Raw genomic sequence first — 23,459 nt, 5'->3', positions numbered from 1 at the left:
TATCTCATTTGATCCTCATTCAAACTCTGAAATAGATTGATGTTATAGTTATTCCCACTTTTATAGATGAGGAAACTGAAGCAGACAGAGGTTAAAAGGTAAATTCAAGGTCATAAGCTAGTCAGCAACTGAGGTGAAATTTGAATTCAGATATTCCTGACTCCAATCTTCTTTCTATGAGTGATAAGATCAAAACAGTTCAGACAGAATGCTTTAAGGAATAAAGAGGGGATGTCTTACAATGAGAGGGTAAGTGATTTTCTCATGGTCACTGAACTCATACATGTCTGATACAGGGCTTGAACTCAAGTTATGCTGTCTCCAAAACCAATATGTTATGCATTATACCATAGTACCTCTCATAATTAGTTCTAAAAAATTAGGGGCAAGTACAGAGTAGGTGCTTAATAATTATTTGCTGAATTGAGACTTTCCTATCTTTTATTTTAAAGTAAAACAAAATAACCAGTGAGCAAACCCTAAATCTGAACAAAGATTGAATTCTGAGTGAACCAGACAGATTTCAGAATGGGTCTTAATATAAAGCAAAACAAAAATCAATATAATCAATATATCTGCTGGGTCCTCAGAACTGAGGATGCTATTCCCCTTATATGGTCACAGATTGTATGATCATGTTTCCTTTCTAGGAGTCAGTTTCCTTCTCAGTAAATGGGAATATTGTTACACTTCCTACTTTAAGTGATCTTTGTGTGACTCAAAGAAGATAATATTTTCAATACTTCACAAACATACAGAAATATATTAATGTATGCTATCTTGTTATTATTTCTCATGAACAAAAACTATCAAATTTAAACTTCTTTTTCTTTCATTACAGCACCAGCAAGACCGAAAAATAAGCCAATTCCAGTCTATGATTCCACTGGAACTGTGCTTGTTACTTCAAAAACCATTACAATCAGAATGCCAATATGTTATTATAATGATGATCATGGACCCATCAAAAATGTTCAAGTTCTGGTTTCAGAAGCAGGAGGTATCATAACCATAAATGTAACTGACAAAGATGCATTATACACCATTGAGTCTGAATTGCTGAGTAAAAATCATTTAGCATAAGAACAGACACTTCTCTAGCACAAGAATAATTTCACATGTCATGCCATAGTTTGATTTTATGGGTTTTAAAAACTAACATTAAATGCTAATAATCATCATATTTAGGTCTAAAATGTTTGAGTGCTACAAAGTAAATATTGATGCCTTAGGCAAAAATGATGTTTTGAATATGCTGTTTGTCACAAGGAATTTTTCCTATTTTAGCATGATAAATCCAACATGCTTGTGATTCACCAAATTATTGTCTTTTTGAAAATGTATTTGTACACTGAGTAGAATTATCTATGCCTCTCTTTCCCTCTGAAATTAGCTCAACACGATGTAAATATTACAAAGTGGTATGATGCATACTACAAGAAAGCGAGGCCATATTTTGCAAATGAAGGTTTTCCCAATCCACCCTGCACAGATGAAAAACTACAACTTAGCAGCCATGATGATGTGTATGTCATAGGTGCTGATAATACGTGTATGATACCAGGCAATGAAGACAAAATTTGCAATGGCCCCCTGAAACCAAGAAAGCAATATGTGTAAGTACAATCTATGCTCTCGGCCTTTAAGGTAGGAAATTCCTTGCAGTTTTGGATGGATGTGAGGATCACTGGTTGGGCACTGATTCAATTAGTGCAATCAATCAACATTTACTAAGCATCATATGCCAGAAACTGTGCTGATCACTTAGGGTACAAAGAGAGAAATGACAAAAAGCCAAAAAAAAAAAAAGGCAGTCCTTGCCTTTAAGGAACTTATTGGAGAAAAAGATATCTATATAAAACATATGACAAAATGTACGCAAAGCAAATAGGTACTGGCAAATTGTGGAAGGAATCGGGAAAGTCCTTAGATAGAAGTTGTAAAAAACTTCTTTGAAGGAAGCTTGTTATTCCAAGAGCAAGGAAGAGAAGGGACATCACAAGAGGGACAGATCATAACATTTCTATTACTTGTCCTATGTAATTACTACCTCTCCTTTTCCATGTATTTCCCCTTAGAGAAATCATGGAGTATATTAGAGAGCCTCTCGTTAGGTCTCTTGTGGGTATCAATGCAGCAATAACATTGTCCATCTGTTATACCATTGCCAATGTGTGACCATCTCACCATCTTATCCCTCTGTGTCATAATTAGTCACTGATTCCATTTCTCTTACACCATTCATAGATAATATACTACAACCTCTGTGAACTTAACATGCGGTTTATATTGCCCTTTAAGCCATTTGGGATTTTCATTCTTCACAGTTCTTGGTGTTCCATGATTCACAGCCATAGAGAATCAGCAGAAGAATATTATTGTAAAATAAGAGAAATTTTATGACTGTGAGAAGTGTGGGAACTAATATTTTGTTAAAAAGAAACCTCTTAATTTGTATTTTGTTGTGCTTTGTATTCTATGTTCTAGGCTACCTGTAGGTAAAACTGAGTTTTTTAGTACTCTTTTGACAAGTACTATTTTTTCCCCTAATTGTTGTATTTAGGGATTCCTTGTAGCTCATTTAGAAATCATAAAGGTCCACAGTTTAATAATATTTAGCATTTATATTGTATTTCAAGGTTTGCAAAGCACTTTACCTATGCTACTACATTTGAAACTGTGAATTGGATGCCATCATATCTTTTGCACGAATATAGAAATGGAAGCTGAATTTAAGTGACTTCCCTGTCTTTGCATACTGCTTTTCATTTACAGTGACACTCACTTTCTTATTGTTCTTTACATACAAAAATTTCATCTCTTGACCCTGAAAATGTTTACTGGATGTCACTCATGCTGGTAATTTTCTCTCTTCATAGCCATTTCCTGTGACTTCCTTCAAATCTTAGCTAAATTTCCATCTTCTGCAAGAATCCTTTCCTGGTCTCTCTCAATGCTGCAATGCTTTCTCTCTGAGAATATGTCCAGTTTATCCTGTATATATATTTAGCTAGGTGACTCTGAGCAAGTCATTTAACCCTCTTTGCCTCAGTTTTCTCAACTATGAAATGAGTTGGAGAAGGAAATGGCAAAGTCTCCAATATCTTTGACAAGAAAACTCCAGAGCATGTAACAAAGAATTGGACATGACTGAAAATTATTGAACAATAGCAATAATAAATGAAGATCAATGGTGAAGTCACAACAAAGTGGGCTAACATAATCCTCCAAATTTTTCTCCTCCCATACCTAGACAAGCTAACATCCTTACAAATTACATTTCATTTTTAATTTGAATGTTTCCCTGATTGCTAGGTTGATCACAGGGAATGCTATTTCTGGCTAAAACTAACTTACTACTAACTACTAACTAACCTCTAACTACTAATACTAACACTACTTATTAAATTATAGAGGAGTTAGAGCTTACAGTGTTAGTAAAGAAAATGCTTGCACTAGTCACATCTTATATCCTATCTATGATTTGGAGAAATTTGATGTTTGGAATTGCATAACTAAATGTTAACAAAGGTCATTTAAAAATGAATTTGATGTGGAAAATCTCATCTGCATTCAGAGAAAGTATATGGAGACTGAATGTGAATCAAAGCATAGTATTTTCACTTTTGCTTGTTTATATGCTTCTTTTTCATGGTTTTTTCCCTTTTGGTGTGATTTTTCTTGCACAATATGACATTAAAATGTTTAAAAGTATTTTAAAATTTTATTCTATATTTAAATTTTATTTCCTATTTTTAGTGTTATAATATATTTTATTTTATATTATATATCTACATTTAATTTTAAAATTAATCTGATCCAATTTAATCAACATTTATTAAGTAACTATTATAGTACATAGACTGAGGATACAAATAATACTTGTCCTCAAGGAGATTATAATCCAGTGATAGGGAGGCAAATCCAAAAAAGGAAGGGAAGACGCTAGAGGGTACCCATTGCCAGTGCATTTTGTTCCATGGAGTTGAAACCAGGCGGAGCAACAGATGTGTAATGGAACAAGGCAAAAATGAACCCCCAAATCTAAGTTTTGTTCTCTATAAAAGCCTTGGGAGAAGTTTGGTACTCTGCCTTTGAGCCTTCTTTTCTAGGGAAGAAAAGTGGCTGAGAGTGATGGAGTCCATCAAGACTTGAGGGAACAGCACAATGGTGAGATTACAAGTGATGAGTTTATACTGGGAAGGGTACCTTGTTCTACGGAGTTTAACATCAGGCAAAGCAGCATATGTAAAGTAGAATGACTGATCCTAAACTAGCTTCTAAACCAGAGGGTTTATCTTGTCCCTTACACACATCCCAGTTTCTAATGCCATCCCTTCTCAAATTAACCTCCATCTATTCTCTATATATCTTATATGCGTCTGTTTATTTACCTGTTCCCTCTACAATTAGAATATAAGTACCTTAAAGACAAGGATGTGTTTGATGTTATGGATTTTTGTTTTGTTTTTATTTTTTGTGGTTCTGTAGTAATTAGCACAATGTCTAGTACTTACAGAGGTCCTCAAACTTTTTAAATAGGGGGGCAGTTCACTGTCCCTCAGACTGTTGGAGGGCCGGACTATAGTAAAAACAAAAACTTTGTTTTCTAGGCCTTTAAATAAAGAAACTTCATAGCCCTGGGTGAGGGGGATAAACATCCTCAGCTGTTGCATCTGGCCCTTGGGCTCTAGTTTGAGTATTCCTGGTCATAGTAAGCTTTAATAAGTGCTTGCCAACTGTTTTAGCTGATATTCATTAAATAAACTGGCTTTTTGTTGTTGATTTTCAGTGAATTTCTCTGAGTATTAATAAACATTTCTTCAGTTTCAATACTTCAGAAGCTGATTCCATTGATGTGGACAACCCATTCTCCAATGACAGCCTCAACCTCTCCACACTTAAGAAACTGTGTTTATGGGTTTCTGTAGCCAAAAATAATTATTCCCTAGGGGCCATTCTCCTGGGTATGAGATTCTCTGAATTTTCCTAGGCTAGTCCTTAGATGACAGACATAGATATTACCACTGAGTCTATGCTCAAAGCCTTTCCAATTTGTTAAGATCTGTCAATATTCCTTTCTTGTTCTCAATCCTCTCTTGTAGCCTTGAAAATCTAGGCTCATCTCCCTAATGAAGAGGAAGAGTCTGAATATGGTTTTAGTGTAGACTAGAAAAGAGGACAGTTTAGATATAATGTTCAATATTTTAAACATAGACAAGTTAGGAATGCAAAATGGAAACCTGGAGAACATATCAAAATAATTCAAAAATAAACCTAAACTATTTTGGTCTCAGTCACTCCAGTTCTTTTACTCCTTTAGTTGTCACATTATAAACATATATATGTATATAATATAATATTTATAAACATATATAAATATGTGACAATATATCACAATATAAAAATATGAAATGCATAAATAAACCACATGTAGGAGCAAAACATATTGAATTTATTGCATATGACATGGCAAGAAGAAGCAGGTAACTCAGCAGGCCTAGATCCCTAGTGTCTTAAATCTTGGAAAGAGACTTAGAGGGAGTTAAATACAACCAGTTTCTTTTACTGATAAAGAAATTGAGCACCAGACATGTAAGGTGATTTATTTATGGTCATAATCTAAATGAGCTTAGGCAAGTAACTTTCCCTCTCTAGTTCTCACTTTCCTCATCTTGGCCAAATGATTGCCAAATATCCTTAATATTTTAGATCATTATCTCAATTTTCCACTTTCCTATACCATAATTGAACAAGTCATTAAAAACATATTAAACTCTCTATGTAGGATAGAGTAATAATCCAATGGAAATTAAAAACTTAGTTTCAAGTTGTTCTCCCCTCTATAGTGTTGTTATTATTTGTCCTTCCTTCTTGAAGAGGACCAATGACATCATGAGGGGATATCTTGACTTGTACGTGTAATATATGAGTGGAGCAGAACCTCCCTCTCTCTTCCAGAGTCATTGTAGTCCAATGTCAAGACAAAGGCTAAAATCATGTAGGAAATTATCACTCCATCTTAACACCAATTTATTAATCATTATCTATTTAAACAAAAATATTGTTGAAATCAATATTAAAAGAATGATACCACAATTATTAACATGGTCATTTTTCTATTTCATAATTATCAATAAACTTAACAATGTGAATCAATTTTTCATTTTCAAACTGCTTATTTTGTCTACAGTATTTGAAAATAAGTCAGTGTTAGGTATTTGATATATTTCCATGAGTATCAGCATTGTTTTCTGTCATGCTTTCATTCAGATATCATTCTTTCCATTTTTATTTATAATTTCCTCCTTCACATGATATGTCATGAGAAAGAACAACAGAAATTCAACTGCAAACATGCAAACCAGATTCATTGATTTTATTGCATATGCCACATGAAGAGAAAACTTTGGCTTTGTAGGGAACTTAGATGTCTCTAAATAAAACCATTTCATTATATGGTTTAGGAAATTGTGATCCACCAAAGTTAAAAATTTGCCTATAGACACAAAGTTATTTTTCATTTTGTCAACTTAACAAACATGAACATTTTAATATATAAAGAAGATTTTTTTAAAATTAAATAACTTTTTTATTGACAGAACCCATGCCAGGGTAATTTTTTACAACATTATCCCTTGCACTCACTTCTGTTCCGATTTTTCCCCACCCTCCCTCCACCCTCTCCCCAAGATGGCAAGCAGTCCTATACATGTTAAATAGATTACAGTAGATCTTGGATACAATATATGTGTGCAGAACCGAACAGTTTTCTTGTTGCTCAGGGAGAATTGGATTGAGAAGGTATAAATAACCTGGGAAGAAGAACAAAAATGCAAGCAGTTTACATTCATTGTTCTTTCTTTGGGTGTAGCTGCTTCTGTCCATCCTTGATCAATTGAAATTAAGTTAGATCTTGTCTTTGTTGAAGAAATCCACTTCCATCAGAATACATCCTCATACAGTATCACTGTTGAGGTATATAATGATTTCCTGGTTCTGCTCATTTCGCTCAGCATCAGTTCATATAAGTCTCACCAATCCTCTCTGTATTCGTCCTGCTGGTCATTTCTTACAGAACAATAATATTCCATAACATTCATATACCACAATTTACTCAACCATTCTCCAATTGATGGGTATCCATTCATTTTCCAGCTTCTGGCCACTACAAACAGGGCTGCCACAAACATTTTGGCACATACAGGTCCCTTTCCCTTTTTTAGTATCTCTTTGGGGTATAAGCCCAGTAGAGACACTGCTGCATCAAAGGGTATGCACACTTTGATAACTTTTTGGGCATAGTACCAAATTGCTCTCCAGAATGGCTGGATGTATTCACAATTCCACCAACAATGTATCAGTGTCCCTGTTTTCCCACATCCCCTCCAACATTCTGCATTATCTTTCCCTGTCATTCTGGCCAATCTGACAGGTGTATAGTGGTATCTCAGAGTTGTCTTAATTTGCATTTCTCTGATCAATAGTGATTTGGAACACTCTTTCATATGAGTAGTAATAGTTTTAATTTCATCATCTGAAAATTGTCTGTTCATATCCTTTGACCATTTATCAATTGGAGAATGGCTTGATTTCTTATAAATTAGAGTCAATTCTCTATATATTTTGGAAATGAGTCCTTTATCAGAACCTTTGTAAAAATGTTTTCCCAGTTTATTGTTTCCCTTCTAATCTTGCCTGCATTAGTTTTGTTTGTACAAAAACTTTTCAATTTGATATAATCAAAATTTTCAATTTTTTTAGTCAATAGTGGTCTCTAGTTCTTCTTTGGTCATAAATTCCTTCCTCTTCCACAGGTCTGAGAGGTAAACTATCCTATGCTCTTCCAATTTATTTATGATCTCATTCAAAGAAGATTTTTAAAAAGAAAGAGAAGCTACATAAAATTACAAACTATTATACAATGAATTTTTGCAGTGTATATTAATATTATAATAACAAAATTGTGCCTCTTGCCTATGTCCCTTTCTGAATTTCTTTTTTGCTTTCTTTTGTTTTTAACTGTTTTATTGATGCTTTTTCCGTTTTCTCTTCCTTTTGCTTTCTTTCTTTTCATTCTTTTCTTTCATTTTCTTTATTTCTCTACCTCCCTCCTTCTTTTCTTTCCTGCTTCCCTCCTCCCCCTCTCCCTTCCTTCCTTCCTTCCTTCTTGTCTTCATTCCTTCCTTCTTTCCTTCCTTCCTTCCTTCCTTTTTCCCTCCTTCTTTTCCTCCCTCCTTCTTTCCCTTTCTTCCTTTATTTTTATTTCTCTTCCTTTTTTCTTTTTTCTACATCCTATCCCTACCCACTTGAAACCCCTAAAATTCCCCTTTAACTTCTCAACAAAGAAAACCAACCAAAAATAAAAGTCATCTCTTACAACAGATAAACATATTGAAACAAAACAAATGATTGAAACAAAACAAAACATTAGCCTAGTCTGAAAAGGTTGTATTCTCACAGATATATCTCTTATTCTCATTCTGGTATCTTTCATGCTTCACCTCTAGTTTATTACCTTTCTGACAAGAGGAGCAGAGGTATGATTTAGGATCAGTCTTCTGAATTCATGATTGGTCAATGTGTTGATCAGCATTTTTAGTTCATCCCATTTTTTATCCTATGAAATCTAGTGGTAAAGTTAGAATTAGAACAAGGTATCCTAAATTTGTCAGATTAGTTTCACATCTTGCCCTATTTATAGGATTTTTAGATCATGCAGAGCTCAGAAAGTTAATTATAGTTATATATATTATTATATATAGTATATAAGTATATACTATAATTACATAAATACATAAAGGATGTATTTTTAAGGTACATCCTTTGTAATTACAGAGTAGATTGAAAGTATTGGGGAGGGGAGGGTGACATGGAGAAACCTAAAGTAATTAAGTTCTCTGATTTAGCAGGAAGTTTTTATTTTTGACTACATTTAAAAAATTGTTTCCCCATTATTTCTAGGGTTCAATTTCTAGTTACTGATGGCACATATTGACTTACTAATGTTTGGCTTTTAAAATTTAAAGTTATAAATGTATTTGCTTGCAAATAAAAATATGGTGCTCATTTTTACAATTAAATGAATATGTGTATGTTATAATATCTCTGTGATGTGAAATGTTCATATTCAATTTTCATTTTTTCTTACAGATTTAAGTTTAGAGCAACAAATATCATGGGACAATTTACTGACTCTGATTATTCTGACCCAGTAAAGACATTAGGTAAGAAAGTTTAAAATTCTAAAGACCAAGCAAATCATACAATTTAACTATAAAAGTTAAACATATATCCATTTACTAGAAAATCCAAAAATTTAATTGTGATATGTTGACTTACTACCAGTTTTAATTTATGGTATAAAATTAGACTAGTCAACAAAATAATTCCTTCACCTCTATATTTCTATTTTAAAGAATATGGTAAATGAAAAAAATAAGAAGTTACATGTGTCTCTTGAATTCTGAGTTTGTCATTTTAATTGATATTTGGTCTTAGAAAGTAAAGTTAAATATTAAAATGTTAAAGAGTTAAATATGATTGAAGAGAATATTTACTAGTCAACTGATTAGTCAACTTCTGGATATTTGAAAGTCTGAAATTATTTTCACAGTAAATCACAACTTACTCACAAATGTACTGTGCTATATTTTTTTCTAATTTTACTATCCTTTAAAAAATTTTTCTCACACCTCATGGAGATTTCAAGCTTCCATTTTTAGCAGCCCTAGTGATAAAATTCATTAAAGCATTTGTAAAGTGTTTTACAAAAAGAGCATATACATTTAAATTATTTTCCAAAACATGGTAAAATGTAATGTGATGTAATCTAATGAAAACTGAAGTGGTCTCATAGCCCAGATTTGTGTCTGACATGTCCTGGTGTATGACTCAGCACAAGTCACTCAATCCACTCAATTCCCTACTAAAGCTAAAACTATACATTGCAGAGACATGCATCAGTACAGAAAATTTCTTCATCTAAGAGCTCTATATATTAAAGAAACCATATATTCAGTCCCTATCTTTTTTTTTCTTTTTTTTCCTAATGAATTTATTTATTTTAATACACATTACTTTGTGAATCATGTTGGGAGAGAAAAATCAGAGTAAAAGGGAAAAATCATGGAAGATATTTTTAAAAAGCAGAAAAAAGAAATGAACATAGCATGTGTTGTTTTACCTTCAGTCTCCATTTTTTTTTTCTGAATGCAGAATGATATTTTCTGTCCCAAATTTAGTTGGATTGCATTGAATCATGGAACCGCTGAAAAGAACCAAGTTTTTCATAGCTGATCATTGCACATCCTTGCTGTTATTGTTTATAATCTTTTCCTGGTTCTACTTTTTTTCATTCAGCATCAGTTCTTGTAAACCTTTTCAGGCTTTTCTAAAGTCAACTTGTTCATGAGTTTTTATACAACAATAATATTCCATTATTTTCATATACCTATAACTTGTTCTGCCATTCCCTAATTGATGGACATCTACTTACTCATTTTCCAATTCTTTGCTACCATAAAAAGAACTACTACAAACATTTTTGCACACGTGGGTCCTTTTCCCTCCTCTAAGATTTTCTTGGGATACAGACTTAGTAATGGCACTGCTGGTCAAAGAGTATTCACAGTTTTATAGTTTTTTGGGCATAATTCCAGATTGCTCTCCAGAATGGTTGGATTATTTCACTATTCCACCAACCATTGGTGACCCAAAAAGTGACCCAGTTTTCCAACATTATCCTTCAATAGCTATCATTATCTTTTCCTATCATTTTAGCCACTCTGAGAGGTGTGAAGTGATATCTCAGGGTTGTTTTAATTCGCATTTAAATTAAATTAAATGCATTAAATTGCATCATCAATAGTGATTTAGAGCATTTTATCATATAACTATAGATGGCTTGAATTTCATCATTTGAAAATTGTCTGTTCATAACCTATGACCATTTATCAATTGGGGGATGATTTGTATTTTTATAAATTTGATAGAGTTCTTTATATATTTTAGAAATGAGACTTTTATCACAAACACTGGCTGTAAAGATTTTTTTCCAGCTTTCTATTTCCCTTTTAATCTTGTTTTTGTTGAGTTTAATGTAAACAAAGTTGTCCATTTTGCCTTTCATAATGTAATCTAGTTCTTTGGTCATAAATTGCTCCTTTCTCCAAAGATCTGATAGGTAAATTATCCCTTGCTCTCCTAATTTGTTTATGGTATCATTCATTATGCTCAAATCATGTGCCCATTATGACCTTATTTTGATATGGGGTGTGAGATGTAGGTCTATGCTGAGTTTCTGACACATTATTTTCCTGTTTTCCCAGCAATTTTTGTCAAATAGCGAGTTTTATTCCAGAAGCTGGAGTGTAGGGGAGTTTACCAAATATTAGATTACTATGGGCCTTGAGTATTGTGTCATACATATCTAATCTATTTCACTGATCCACTACTCTATTTCTTATGTAGTACAAAATGGTTTTGATGACTACTGCTTTATAATATAATTTTAGGTTTGGTACTGCTAAGCCATCATCCTTTGTATCTTTTTTTTCATTAATTCCCTTGATATTCTTGACCATTTGTTCTTCCAGATGAATTTTGTTATTATTTTTTCTACTTCTATAAATGTTTTGGCAGTTTGATTGGTATGACATTAAACAAGTGGAACAATTTAGGCAGAATTATCATTTTTACTATATTAACTTGGCCCGGCCATGAACAATTGATAATTTTCCAGTTGTTTAGATCTGACTTTATTTGTGTAAGAAATGTTTTGTAATTGTGTTCATATAGTTCTTGGGTTTGTCTTGGCAGGTAAACCTACAAATATTTTATTATGTCTACAGTAATTAGTAGTAATTTTTAAAATGGAATTTCTCTTTCTACTTCTTGTTGATGGGCTTTGTCAGTAATATATAGAAATGCTGATGATTTGTGTGGATTTATTTTATATCTTGCAACTTTGCTAAAGCTGTGAATTGTTTCCAGTAAGTTTTTGGTTGATTTTCTAGGATCCTCTATGTATATCATCATATCATCTGCAAAGAGTGATAGTTTTATTTCCTCATTGACTATTCTAATTCCTTTCATTTCTTTTCCTTTTCTTCTTGCTAATGCCAACATTTCTAGTATAATGTTGAATAATAGGGATGATAATGGTCATCCTTGTTTCACCCTTGATATTATTGGTAATATGTCCAGCTTCTATCCATTACAAATAATGATAGCTATAGGTTTTAGACAGAAACTACTTATTATTTTAAAGAAAGTTCCCTTTATCCCTATGTTCACTAGTGTTTTTTAATGGGAATGGATACTGTACTTTAAAAGCTTTTTCTGCATCTTTTGAGATTATCATATAATTTCTGTTGGTTTTGTAATTGATATGGTTGATTATAATAATAATTTTCATGATATTGAACCAGCCCTACATTCCTAGTATAAATCCCATTTGGTCATAGTGTATTATCTTGCTGATAAGTTGCTGTAATTCCTTTACTGATATTTTATTAAAATTTTTGCATCAATATTCATTAAGGAGATTGGTCTGCAATTTTCTTTCTCCGTTTTGGCCCTTCCTGACTTAGGTATTAGAACCATATTTGTATCATAGAAGGAATTTGGCAGTACTCCTTCTTTACCTACTTTTGCAAATAATTTACATAGTATTGGACTTAATTGTTCTTTAAATGTTTAGTAGCATTTACTTGTGAATCCATCTGGCCTTGGAGTTTTTTCCTTAGGGAATTCATTAATGGATTCAATTTCTTTTTTCTAAAATGGAACAATTTAAGTAATTTATTTCCTTTTCTGTTAATCTGGTAATATGAATTGCACAGATTTTTAAAATCATTTTTTAAACCCATATTTACCCATTTTGATTAGATTGCCAGACTTTGCAGTTGGACAAAATAGCTCCTTTATTGCTTTAATTTCTTTCATTGGTGGTAAATTTGCCATTTTTATTTTTGATGCTGGTGATTTGTTTTTTTTCCCTTTCTTTTTACTAATCAAATTAATGAAAAGTTTTTTTTTTTACTTTGTTGTTTTTTCATTTCTTGTTTATTTTTTGGTTAGATTTCTCTGACTTTGAGAGGGGAAGTGAGGTCCCCCACTAATATAGTTTTGCTGTCTATTTTTTTTTTTGTAACTGGCTTAATATATTCTCTAGAAATTTATGTGCTCTACCACTTGGTTTGAGATCAAGTTTCAGACAATGCTCATCCCCCCTCCCTTCCCCTCAATTATAATATGTCTTTTGCACCTCTTCCTGTGAACTAATTGTCTCATTATACCCCTCCCCTTTCTTCTTTTTCAAGTACAGATCTTTTTCCATTCCTTCATGTCTTTTTCTTTGATGTCATCACGTAAGAGTCCACTCAGAACCACATCTTCAGTCCATGTGATTCCCCACCTCTGTCTGCCCCAGTGACAGATATAGTTTTCAAGAGTTATAAATATTGTTTTCCCAATCTTAGTGTTGACATTGGGAAGGGGCCCCCAAAACTTGTGTCACAAGGTGTCTCAAAAGAATTTGAAGGCTTGAACCCATTTCCTAGTCAAGGGACACAGTTTATTGTAATTGTAGTCATTATAAGTGAGCTGAATTCCAAAAGAAATTAGCAAAATCCTAAGAGAGAGGAGACCTATTTATCTAGCTTTCTATAATTGGCATGCTAATTCTATGACTCAGAGGAGTGGTCTCAGGAATTTAGTTATCACTGACCAGATTATCAGTAACCAGATCATCAGTCAGAAATGAATTGAGGGAGGTTTCCCTTTTTTTTTATCTTCCCTTTTCCCTTTTTCTGACACTATCCCCTTTCCATTTCTACTTCCCCTTTTTATGTTATATCAGTAAAATCAAATTATACATGTGGTCTTTATGTGTATCCACAACAGAAATACAGTTCTCAAGAATTCCTTTTACCTTTTTCTGCTTCTCTTGAGTCCTACGGTTGGAGATCAAATTTTTTGTTTAGATCTGTTTTTTTTTTTTCCTTAGAAACAAATGGAATTCTTCTGTTTCATTAAATGTTCATCTTCTTCCATGGAAGAAAATGCTCAGCTTAGCTGGGTAGTTTATTCTTGGCTGCATTCCAAGTTCTTTTGCCTTTCAGAATATCAGATTCCAGGCCCTTCAGTCCTTTAATGTGGAAGCAGCTAAATCCTGATTGATCTTTATTGTAGGTCCTTGGCATTTGAATGTTTTTTTTCTGGCTGTTTGTAATATTTTTTCCTTAGTCTTATAGTTCTGAAATTTAGACAAAATATTCCTTAGAGTTTTTATTTTAGGATCTTTTTCAGAAGGTATTTGGTGAATTCTTTCAATGCTTATTTTGTCTTCTGATTCTATTACATGTGGGCAGTTCTTTTGATGATTTCCTGTAAAATAGTATCTAGGCTCTTTTTTTCATCACAATTTTCAGGAAGTGCAATAATCCCCAGATTATCTCCCCTAGATCTATTTTCCAAGTCTGTTGTTTTTCTAAGTAGATATTTGACATTTTTTCTATTTTTTCTTTTTTTTTTTTTGGTTTTGCTTGACTGATGATTCTTGATGTCTCAACAAATCATTTATTTGTTCAGTTCTGATTTTAATGAGTTATTTTCTTCTTTAGTTTTTTTTACTTCTTTTTGTATATGTGCAATTGACTTTTTTAAATGAGATATTTTGCTCTATGGAATTTTTTTCCATTTCAATAATTTTTTTTAACTGACTTATTTTCTTTTTTCAATTCACAAATCCTACTTTCCTGGGAGTTCTTTATCTTTTCCAATTCACAAATCCTACTTTCCTGGGAGTTCTTTATCTTTTCCAATTCAAAAAATTCTGTTTCCCTGGGGGTTCTTTACCTTTTCCAATTCACATTTCAGGAAGTTGTTTTCTTTTCCCACTTTATCAATTTTTTCTTTAAGCGAGTTATATACCTTTTCTGTACTTTCTTGCATAGCTTCTCTTTCCTTTTCCCATTTTTCTTCTACCTCTCTTTTAAGATTTTTTATTTCTTCTAGGAGAGCCTTGTGTGATTGGGACTAGGTTACATTCCCCCTTTGGGGTTTTGTCTGGAGACTGTCTGCTATTTGTCTCCTTGGGGTTGAAAAACCTGCTCTCTTTCTATATAAAAGCTAACAATGGTTAGTGTACACTTGGCTTTTTTACTCATTAAAAAAAACAAAATCCTTGCAAGGGTCCTCAAACTATGGTTTGTGGGCCAGATGCGGTAGCTGAGGATGTTTATCCCCCTCACCCAGGGCTATGAAGTTTCTTTATTTAAAGGCCCACAAAACAAAGTTTTTGTTTTTACTGTAGTCTGGCCCTCCAACATTCTGAGGGACAGTGAACTGACCCAGTATTTAAAAAGTTTGAGGACCCCTGCCTTAGAGTCTGCCCTGGGACTAGTGGCTGAGTAGCAAATATGTCACTGGCCTAGGCAGAACTCTGCTGTGGGAATCAGCAGATGCCCTGGGAAGAGTCCTGCATCGGAAGTGTCTCTGCCCTGGGAATTGGCTGGGCTGTGGAAGTTCTATTGCTTTGGGCAGAGTCCTCCTGCTGTGCAGATTTGTGGCTGCCCCAGGCAGAGCCCCTTTGGTGTGCAGAAGTGTGACTGCCCCGGACAAAAGCCCCAAGCTGCAGAATGTGGCTGCACAGCTGTGCTGTGATCTATGCTGAATCACTTCCAGTGTTGGGTGAGTATAGCCAGATCCTGTTGGATTCTGGGGTTTTTTGAAGTACACTCTACCTTTGGCTTTTTGTAACTTTTCTGCTGATCTACTGCTTTGCAACCAAAGCAGAGCAGTCAATCTGTGGTAGAGTCCTCCCTGAAAAATCTCCACCCACATGGAGACCACCCCCACCGTGGTTCACTCAGTGTGTTAGCCTCTGGATCCACCTCCCTGCCTGCATTGGTCTGGTCCCCACCAATCAGGACAAACTTTTTCTGGTGATCTTCCAGATTATCTTTGGCCAGTAATTTGTTGTACTCCCAGTATTCATTAATTTTGCCAGTCAAGCACTATTTCTGAGGCTAAATTTGGTAATTAATAGTAAGGTAATAAGAGGAGTTTAGAATGAAGCATGTGTCTTCTCCCCCATCTTGGCTCCACCCTCCAGTTCTTTTTCCATTTGGTTAATACTTTTGAAGTTCTTTTCTTCAGACAATTTTTCCTTCCTTTTCCAAACTGTTGACTCTCTCATGCATACTTATCATTTATTTTCTCATTTTTTGTTTTACCTCTCTTATTTGACTTTTAAAGCCTTTTATTAGTATTTCCAAGAAACCTCTTTAGGCTTGAGACCAATTTATATCACTTGTTGAATTTCTTCTATTGATATTCTGTCCTCATCTGAGTTTGAGTTTTGGTCTGCCCTATTACCATAGTAGCTTTCAATAGTCAAGTTTCTTTTCTGTTTCTTGCTCATTTTTTCCTTTTCTTTTGTAATTTTCTCTTTTTTACTTTTATGGTTGAACTCTGCTCCTGAGGTAAAAGAGACTCTGAACATTGGCTTTGAGCACAGAGGCCTATCATGGTTGCAGGGGGTAGCTTTATCTGCTCTTTTCAGAAAACAGCCTGGTTTCCCAGAGTTTGCCTTCTGAACTGGGACTGGAAACTGCTCCACTGATTTGCTTCTCTATTGATCCAGGACAAAGGGTCTTATTTTCTGATTTGCTGTGGTTAAAACCCTCTCACAGGCTTTCCCAGGGTCTATCTGAGTTGTTCTAAACTCCTTTCAGGGAGATTGACCTTTCTCGAAATTTTTCCAGTCTCTCTTGAGCTACAGAGTGGTTTTATTCCATCAGACTCTGTTTAGAAGGTTGGTTTCATATAGTTTTTAAGGAAAACAGAGAGCTTGAACAGCTTCCTAGCTTCACTCTGCCATCTTGATTCCATCCTCTCCCCATCCTCTTCCCCCCATCCTTTCAAGTCACTATCTTAAATATATTGTTTGAACACAAACCCTTTACTGCTTAACATTTCTATTAAATAAAATACTTTGGAAAAATTCTTAATTTCCCTGTTTGTGAATATGTATTCCTAAAACTTAGAAGGCATATTTAACTTTTGTTAATGGATGGCAGAAGGATGCAATCTTTCTGAGCCTCAAATATTCTGATTATAATATTAAAGTATTCAACTAGATGATCTATTCCATCTGTGTCTATTATCCTAAAAATAAAAGATTCCTTCTCTCTTCCACCAAAACACATAATCTATGTATATCAACAGAGTTCTGCTTTGTTGATGCTCAGGCCCTGGGATTGGGGGCTTTGCATTGGTACAGCATACCAGACTCCCACCCTGTTGCCACACACTTTTTCCACTGATCTTCAGAATCCTCCCTGGTGTTTCCAGAACTCCACATTCTGGATTCAAAATTTATCATCCCTTTTTAGAAGGTATAACCTCATAATAGCACAGTCCAATCAAATGATCCTATAATGCCAGGGTATACCATTTAATCTTTGAATCTACCAAGGAGCAACCATCAAACTTTCAAATAAAGTTTTCAACCCTTCATCTTTTTGAGTTTTCAGGCTTACTTTTGGTCACTGGTGAATTCTAAGAAGTATTTTGCGAATTTCATTCATTGTCAGTGGAAGGAGACTTGAAAAATGTGAAAAGTACCCAGTCCTTATGTACAATTCTAGAAAAAGTGATTGAATGTCATGGCTATGATATCAAAAGTACATTCTGTGAAAGCATTCACAGGCTTAGGAACAGGTAGGCAAAATTGTCTATTATAAAGAATATGGAATTTAGTTCAAATCTAAGATCTCTCTTTGTTCTTTACTACTCATGTTCCATTTGGCAAATCACTTAGCCTCTCTGGGATCCAGTTCCTCATCTATAAAAAGAGGGACATTAAAGAAGGACATTTAAGGTCCCTTTTAGTTTGGTATTCATAAACCTATATCTGCAGTTAAGGTAGGAGTTCTTAATTAAAGACCTATTAACTTTCTTTAAAAATATGTTGGGGGAAGGGACGAAATCAAGATGGCGAATTTAAGGTAAGAACTTGTCCATCCTCTCCTCCAAACTGCTCTAAGTTCATTTAAATAATGATTCTAAATGAATTTTAGAGCATCAGGACACCTCCAAAAGATGGATTAGAACATTTTCCATCCAAAAAGAATTTAGAAGGTCAGTAAGAAAGGTCTGTGAAAACAAGATCAGAATCCAGCCAGCAGTTCCAGTGCAGGCCATGCAGGGTGCAGCCTTGGACTCAGCCCCAGCCAAAGCCTCAGCCCCAGACTCAGCTTGACCTCTGAATCAGCGACACTGCTGGTGGCTTCCAGACCTCTCAGACCAGAGACACCAAAGAGGACTTGGAAGGTCAACAAAAAAGGTCTGTAGTTCTAGGATGGCAGCCTACTGCAGAATCCCAGAAACAGGTTGCACCAGCTCCTGGTTCCAGGCCTAGAGTGACCCAGACCAACCTGGACTAGACCCCAGCATCAGCAAAGGGGGATCTTTGAATAAACAGTAGTGCTACAGGCTTCTGGACCTCTTGGCACTTGGGAACACCAGGGAGGATTTGGAAGGTCAGTGGAAAGGGTCTGTGGCAACAGGGTGAGAGTCTGTTACGTAAGACCTGAACATCAACAAAACAGAATTCTGTTGATTCAGCACATTAGATGTTACAGCTACTGTCAGGCAGGGTCACCACCTAACAGCTCCAAGGCAGAAAAGAGTGATTGTGGTAAGATTCCTAGAAGAATTTCTGAAAACAGCTGCACAAAACCCCTGAAACTTGGGGCAGAACACCCTCCACCCTGGAAACAGAGCCCTACTTTAAACAAAGAGTTAAAATCAGAGAAATAGTCTAGGAAAACGAGCAGACAACAAAAAATGTTTCTGACCATTGAAAGTTATTATGATGATAAGGAAGATCAAAACACACACTCAGATGATAACAAAGTCAAAGCTCCTACATCCAAAGCCTCCAAGAAAAATAATAATTTGGCTTAGACCATGGAAGAGTTCAGAAGGGATTCTGATAATCCTGTAAGAGAGACAGAGGAAAAATTAAGAAAGAAATTGAGAGCGACACAAAAGGGAATACAAAAAGCTAATGAGGAGAAGAATGCCTTTAAAAGCAAAACTGGGAAAGGAGGTACAAAAGCTCACTAAGGAAAACAATTCCTTAAAAATTAGAATTGAGTAAATGGAAGCTAATGATTTTATGAGAAATCAAGATATAATAAAGCAAAATGGAAAAAATTAAAAACATAAAAAAGTGAAATATCTTTGGAAAAACAATTGACCTGGAAGATCTATCCAAGAAGGAGAGTTTAAAAATTATCAGTGTACCTGAAAGTCATGATTAAAAAAAGAGCCTGGACATCATCTTTCAAGAAACTATCAAGAAAAATTGTTCTAATAATCTACAACCAAAGAATAAAATAGAAATTGAAAGAATCTACCAAATGGCTCCTGAAAGAGATTCCCAAATGAAAACTCTCAGGAATATTGTGGTTAAATTCCATGACTACTCTGAAGGACCTATGATGAAAAATCCTATCCATATCCAGAGAAGGAACTGATTGAGTCTGAATAGAGACTGATGTATTCTCTCTTTCTCTGTCTTTCTCTCTTTTTAAACTTAATTTTTCTTGAGGTTTTTTATTTTCATTAGGGTGGCAGGTCTAGGATTTTTCTCCCGACAACTTTATTTTTATAGAAATGTCTTGCATAAATGCAAAAGTGTTTTTAATTGTGTATGGGAATAAAGGAGATAATCAATAACTCAAACATTTTAGAAACAAATGTATTTTTTTGTTTTGAATGTAATTGGGGAAAAATTAAATAAAACAAAACCATAAAAAACTACTGGGAAAAATATATTTTGATAACTGAATTTCAGTATAACTGGCTTTCTTTGTAATCCTACTAAATGTATTTTATTCATCTGAAACAATAATCTGAAGAGTCAAAAGCTTCACCAGAGTGCTATTGAGTTCATGTGGGAAAAAAAAAAAGTTAAGACCCTGGCAAGAGAAATAGTGTGGCCAATGAGAGATAAAAACATTGAAGTGTATGAACTCTGGTAATTCTTTCAACATTAGAGTTATGATCTTATGACTGATTAGCAAGTGACTTTTTTAATCATATAAAACTTTCTAATTTAAATGAGAAAAATAGACAATCAGAAAGAAAGAGAGAAGGACCGTGTTTTGAACCCCCTGTTTTGCAGCAATTACTAATTTTAAAAGAGAGAGAGAGAGGTGTTGGAAAGAGACAGAGGGAGGCAGAGACAGAGAAATTCAGAGGGTGAGGGATAAAATTTTGACACATTAAACAATAATACTTTACAATACAATAAATATAAATATTACTAGTTGATATTTATCTAGTGCTTTAAGATTTGTAAAATTATTTTTCATGAATTATGCCATTTGAACCTAATAACAACCTTGGGAAGTAATTAGTACATACATTATTTTCTTTATTTTACTACTGAAGAAAATGAAGCTCAAAGAGATTACGATACATAAAACTAGTAAACACTGGGGAACAGTGGATCAAAACAAGTCTATATTAACTCCAAACCAAGCACTGTGACCACTATACTCTGTTAGCCTTCATTTCTACAATGCTTGGAGTTAAAAAAAAATAGAGACTATATCTATATCTGTCTCTATTACTCTGTGTGTGTGTGTGTCTCTTTTTTCTGAGTATGTCTTTTTTTCTCTGTCTTTGTCTCTGGCTCATTATCTCTCTCTCTCAAAAATCTGTCACCCTTCATTTTGTCAATACCTTCCTAAAATGTGGTACTCCAGAAGGAACATAGTACTTCAGATGTCATCTGTCTATCTAGATCAGGATACAAGATTTGTTCCATTTGGCTCCAGAAGGCAGAATTAAGAACAATGATTAGAAGCTGCAAAAAAGACAATTTAGGCCAGAAGTCAGAGACAAGGAATAACAATTAGAATTAGCTAAAAGTGGGATGGGCTTCCTTGAGTTGGGGAAGGATGGTGAGATCCCCTACCTGAGAAGTCTTCATTGGATGATGTCCACTCATTCGATAGGTTATAATAAAAATTCTTTGGTATGTGGGTTGGACTAGATGGCCATTGATATTCTCAAATTCTGAGATTCAGTGATTTTCCTTTCTTCTATATACTTTGCTCCCTATTAAAGTCACTTTAGATCCAATTCTTTAATCTCTAGTAGAGCCTAATAGTCTGCATAAAAATGTTCATATCTCTGCGATCCTAAAAACAAAAACAAAACATTCTCTCCATTCTGCTAATCCTGCAAAATAATCCTTCCATCTCTGCCATCCCCTATTTTTTATTTGCAAATCATTGGCCAAACATCTAGAGAATATACTCTTCCTTTTTTTCATTCCTCATCACTCTGCAATCAGATTTTCACCCCTGCTACTCTATTGAAACTATTTTTCAAGGTCACTAAATATTCCCTAATTGCTCTATCCAAAATCCTAGATCATATTGAATTGAATGATGCCTAATTAATCAAATTATGATTAGGAAACAGTACTTGCAATGAAGGAAATGAGTTTATCAATTAACCCTTTACTGATCACTGATTCTTACTTTAAAAAAATTCACTCATCTACTAATGAAGTTAAGTAATTCCCAATTCTTAGGACTATTTCAAGTCCAAAATAGATATTTGAAGTTTATTTTTCTATTCTAAGAGGAAGCCCAAATCATGGATTTTTTTTTCTCCTAAGATCTGTCCCAAATGAAATTTTTATTTGGAATCTTTATTAGGCATTTTATTTTATAGCTGTTCCTCTTATGTGTTATTTTGGTTGCAGGGCCTAGAAATAGAGCTCTCTATAATTGGAAAACCAGACAGATACTTCTGTAACTTACAGTATTCTCATTAAATCTGAACAAGAGGAAATCTTATCCCTTATGGTGGGGATACTCTGTGATTGTTTTCTTTTACCATAACACCCCTTGTTTTAAATACTTTCCTAATACTGAGAAGTCTTTATGCACGCTTAGTGAGAAACAGGAAACCTACTGGTAAATTACAATTGGCATTTGATCCAGTATGTTCTTGGACCTGAAAGACCCAAGAAAGTCTGATACATTTTGTTGAAAATTTCTTTCATGTTTCCTGTCTCCTACTTTATTAACTTTCTATTTTTTCAGATTATTATACTATTATGAAATTTCTCTGTACTCTTTTTGCCTTTCCTTGTTTTCTTGCATTATCCTATTCAGATCTGAGCATATCTTCTAGTCCAAAGCAAGGATTATATTTTCATGAGTATTTTATATTCCATCAGACACTTCCTCCAGAAAAGGAAATCAGAGCTCCATTTAACAACTTCAAGAGAAGTTTTGGTCTACTAGTAGGAGACAAAGAAATGATCTTCAAGAGGTGCTGCTGTAGTCTCAAAGTTCATGGCCCTAATGCTACCCTATTAATAGACATTTCCAAACTTCTCTAAATTGGTTCTATAATGGCAGTCATATAGCCTTTTTTACAGTTTGTTTTTGAAAATTTTCCATCCTTAATAGGATATTGCACAAGAATTAATGTTTGTTAGAAGACAATTTATGAGTATAATTTTCTAAACTCCAAGGCTCTAGAGATATATGCAAAGAATTATTTTTCTAGGTTAAGCTCAGTATTACTGATAAGAAAATAACATTAATTTCCCTATGTTCCTTTTTGTTCTTCCTTATAACCTTATTCCTCATGTAAAAAACTTACATGGCTTAAGCAAAGAGGTCAGTGAATAAGGATTATTTTTGGCATAAGATCTAACTTCCTTGTGAAAATTAAAGGGTATTTTAAAACTGATTTCCTGAATTTTAATGACAAATTTTCTTAAGTGGTAAAACATGCTGGATTTAAAGACCTTTCAATTTTCTTCCTTCCTATATAAAACATTCTGAAAATCTATGGAATATTGATTGCCCTAGCAGTATTCTTCTATTTATCTTGATACTTCTCTTTTCAAGTTTAAGCTAAACAATAGTTGGCATGGGAAAAGTGAAATGTGGAAAATATCATATGAAAGCAGAAATTATTCATGTTTTGAAATGCATTAAAATTTACCTTTAACTCTTTTTATTTATGAACAATAATATAAGATCAATCATTTTTCAGCCTGAAGACTGCAAAGGCTGGGTGATTTGTAAAGCCCAATATTTTTCTGCTCTTATTAAGAACAACAATGTAGCATGGTGGATAGCACACTCATTCAAATCCTGCGTCTGACACATACTAGTTCTGTGATCCTGGATGAATCATTTAATCTCTCTCAGAATTCCAGGCATCCCTCTAAGGCTATAAGTTGCTATGAAGCTATTATTGTCATCCTATGTTTCTAGGGAGTTTGACTGATGAAATGACAGCTTTTAATCTCCCTCTTCCCTCAAAATCTAAGGAGCAAAAGAAAGGGATATCCAAGCTATTTTCCATCAAATAAATTTATTTTGTAAACATAAGTACTGGGA

General features: G+C 34.0%; 1 protein-coding gene across 1 annotated transcript in view; it reads left to right on the top strand.

Moving 5' to 3' along the window:
* PTPRQ (protein tyrosine phosphatase receptor type Q) overlaps positions 1–23,459 on the top strand; it is a 313,790-nt gene that overhangs the window by 227,276 nt on the left and 63,055 nt on the right. The window contains exons 50-52 of the mRNA XM_031941204.1: positions 842–1,000; positions 1,394–1,616; positions 9,154–9,227. Coding sequence (XP_031797064.1) covers positions 842–1,000; positions 1,394–1,616; positions 9,154–9,227 — 456 coding nt within the window. The remainder of the gene's footprint in view (positions 1–841; positions 1,001–1,393; positions 1,617–9,153; positions 9,228–23,459) is intronic.

Source organism: Sarcophilus harrisii, chromosome 5 (genome assembly GCF_902635505.1).
Source record: "Sarcophilus harrisii chromosome 5, mSarHar1.11, whole genome shotgun sequence".
NCBI lineage: Eukaryota > Metazoa > Chordata > Mammalia > Dasyuromorphia > Dasyuridae > Sarcophilus > Sarcophilus harrisii.
The sequence above is the reverse complement of the archived record's forward strand: the minus strand, read 5'-3'. Positions and strand labels throughout refer to the sequence as shown.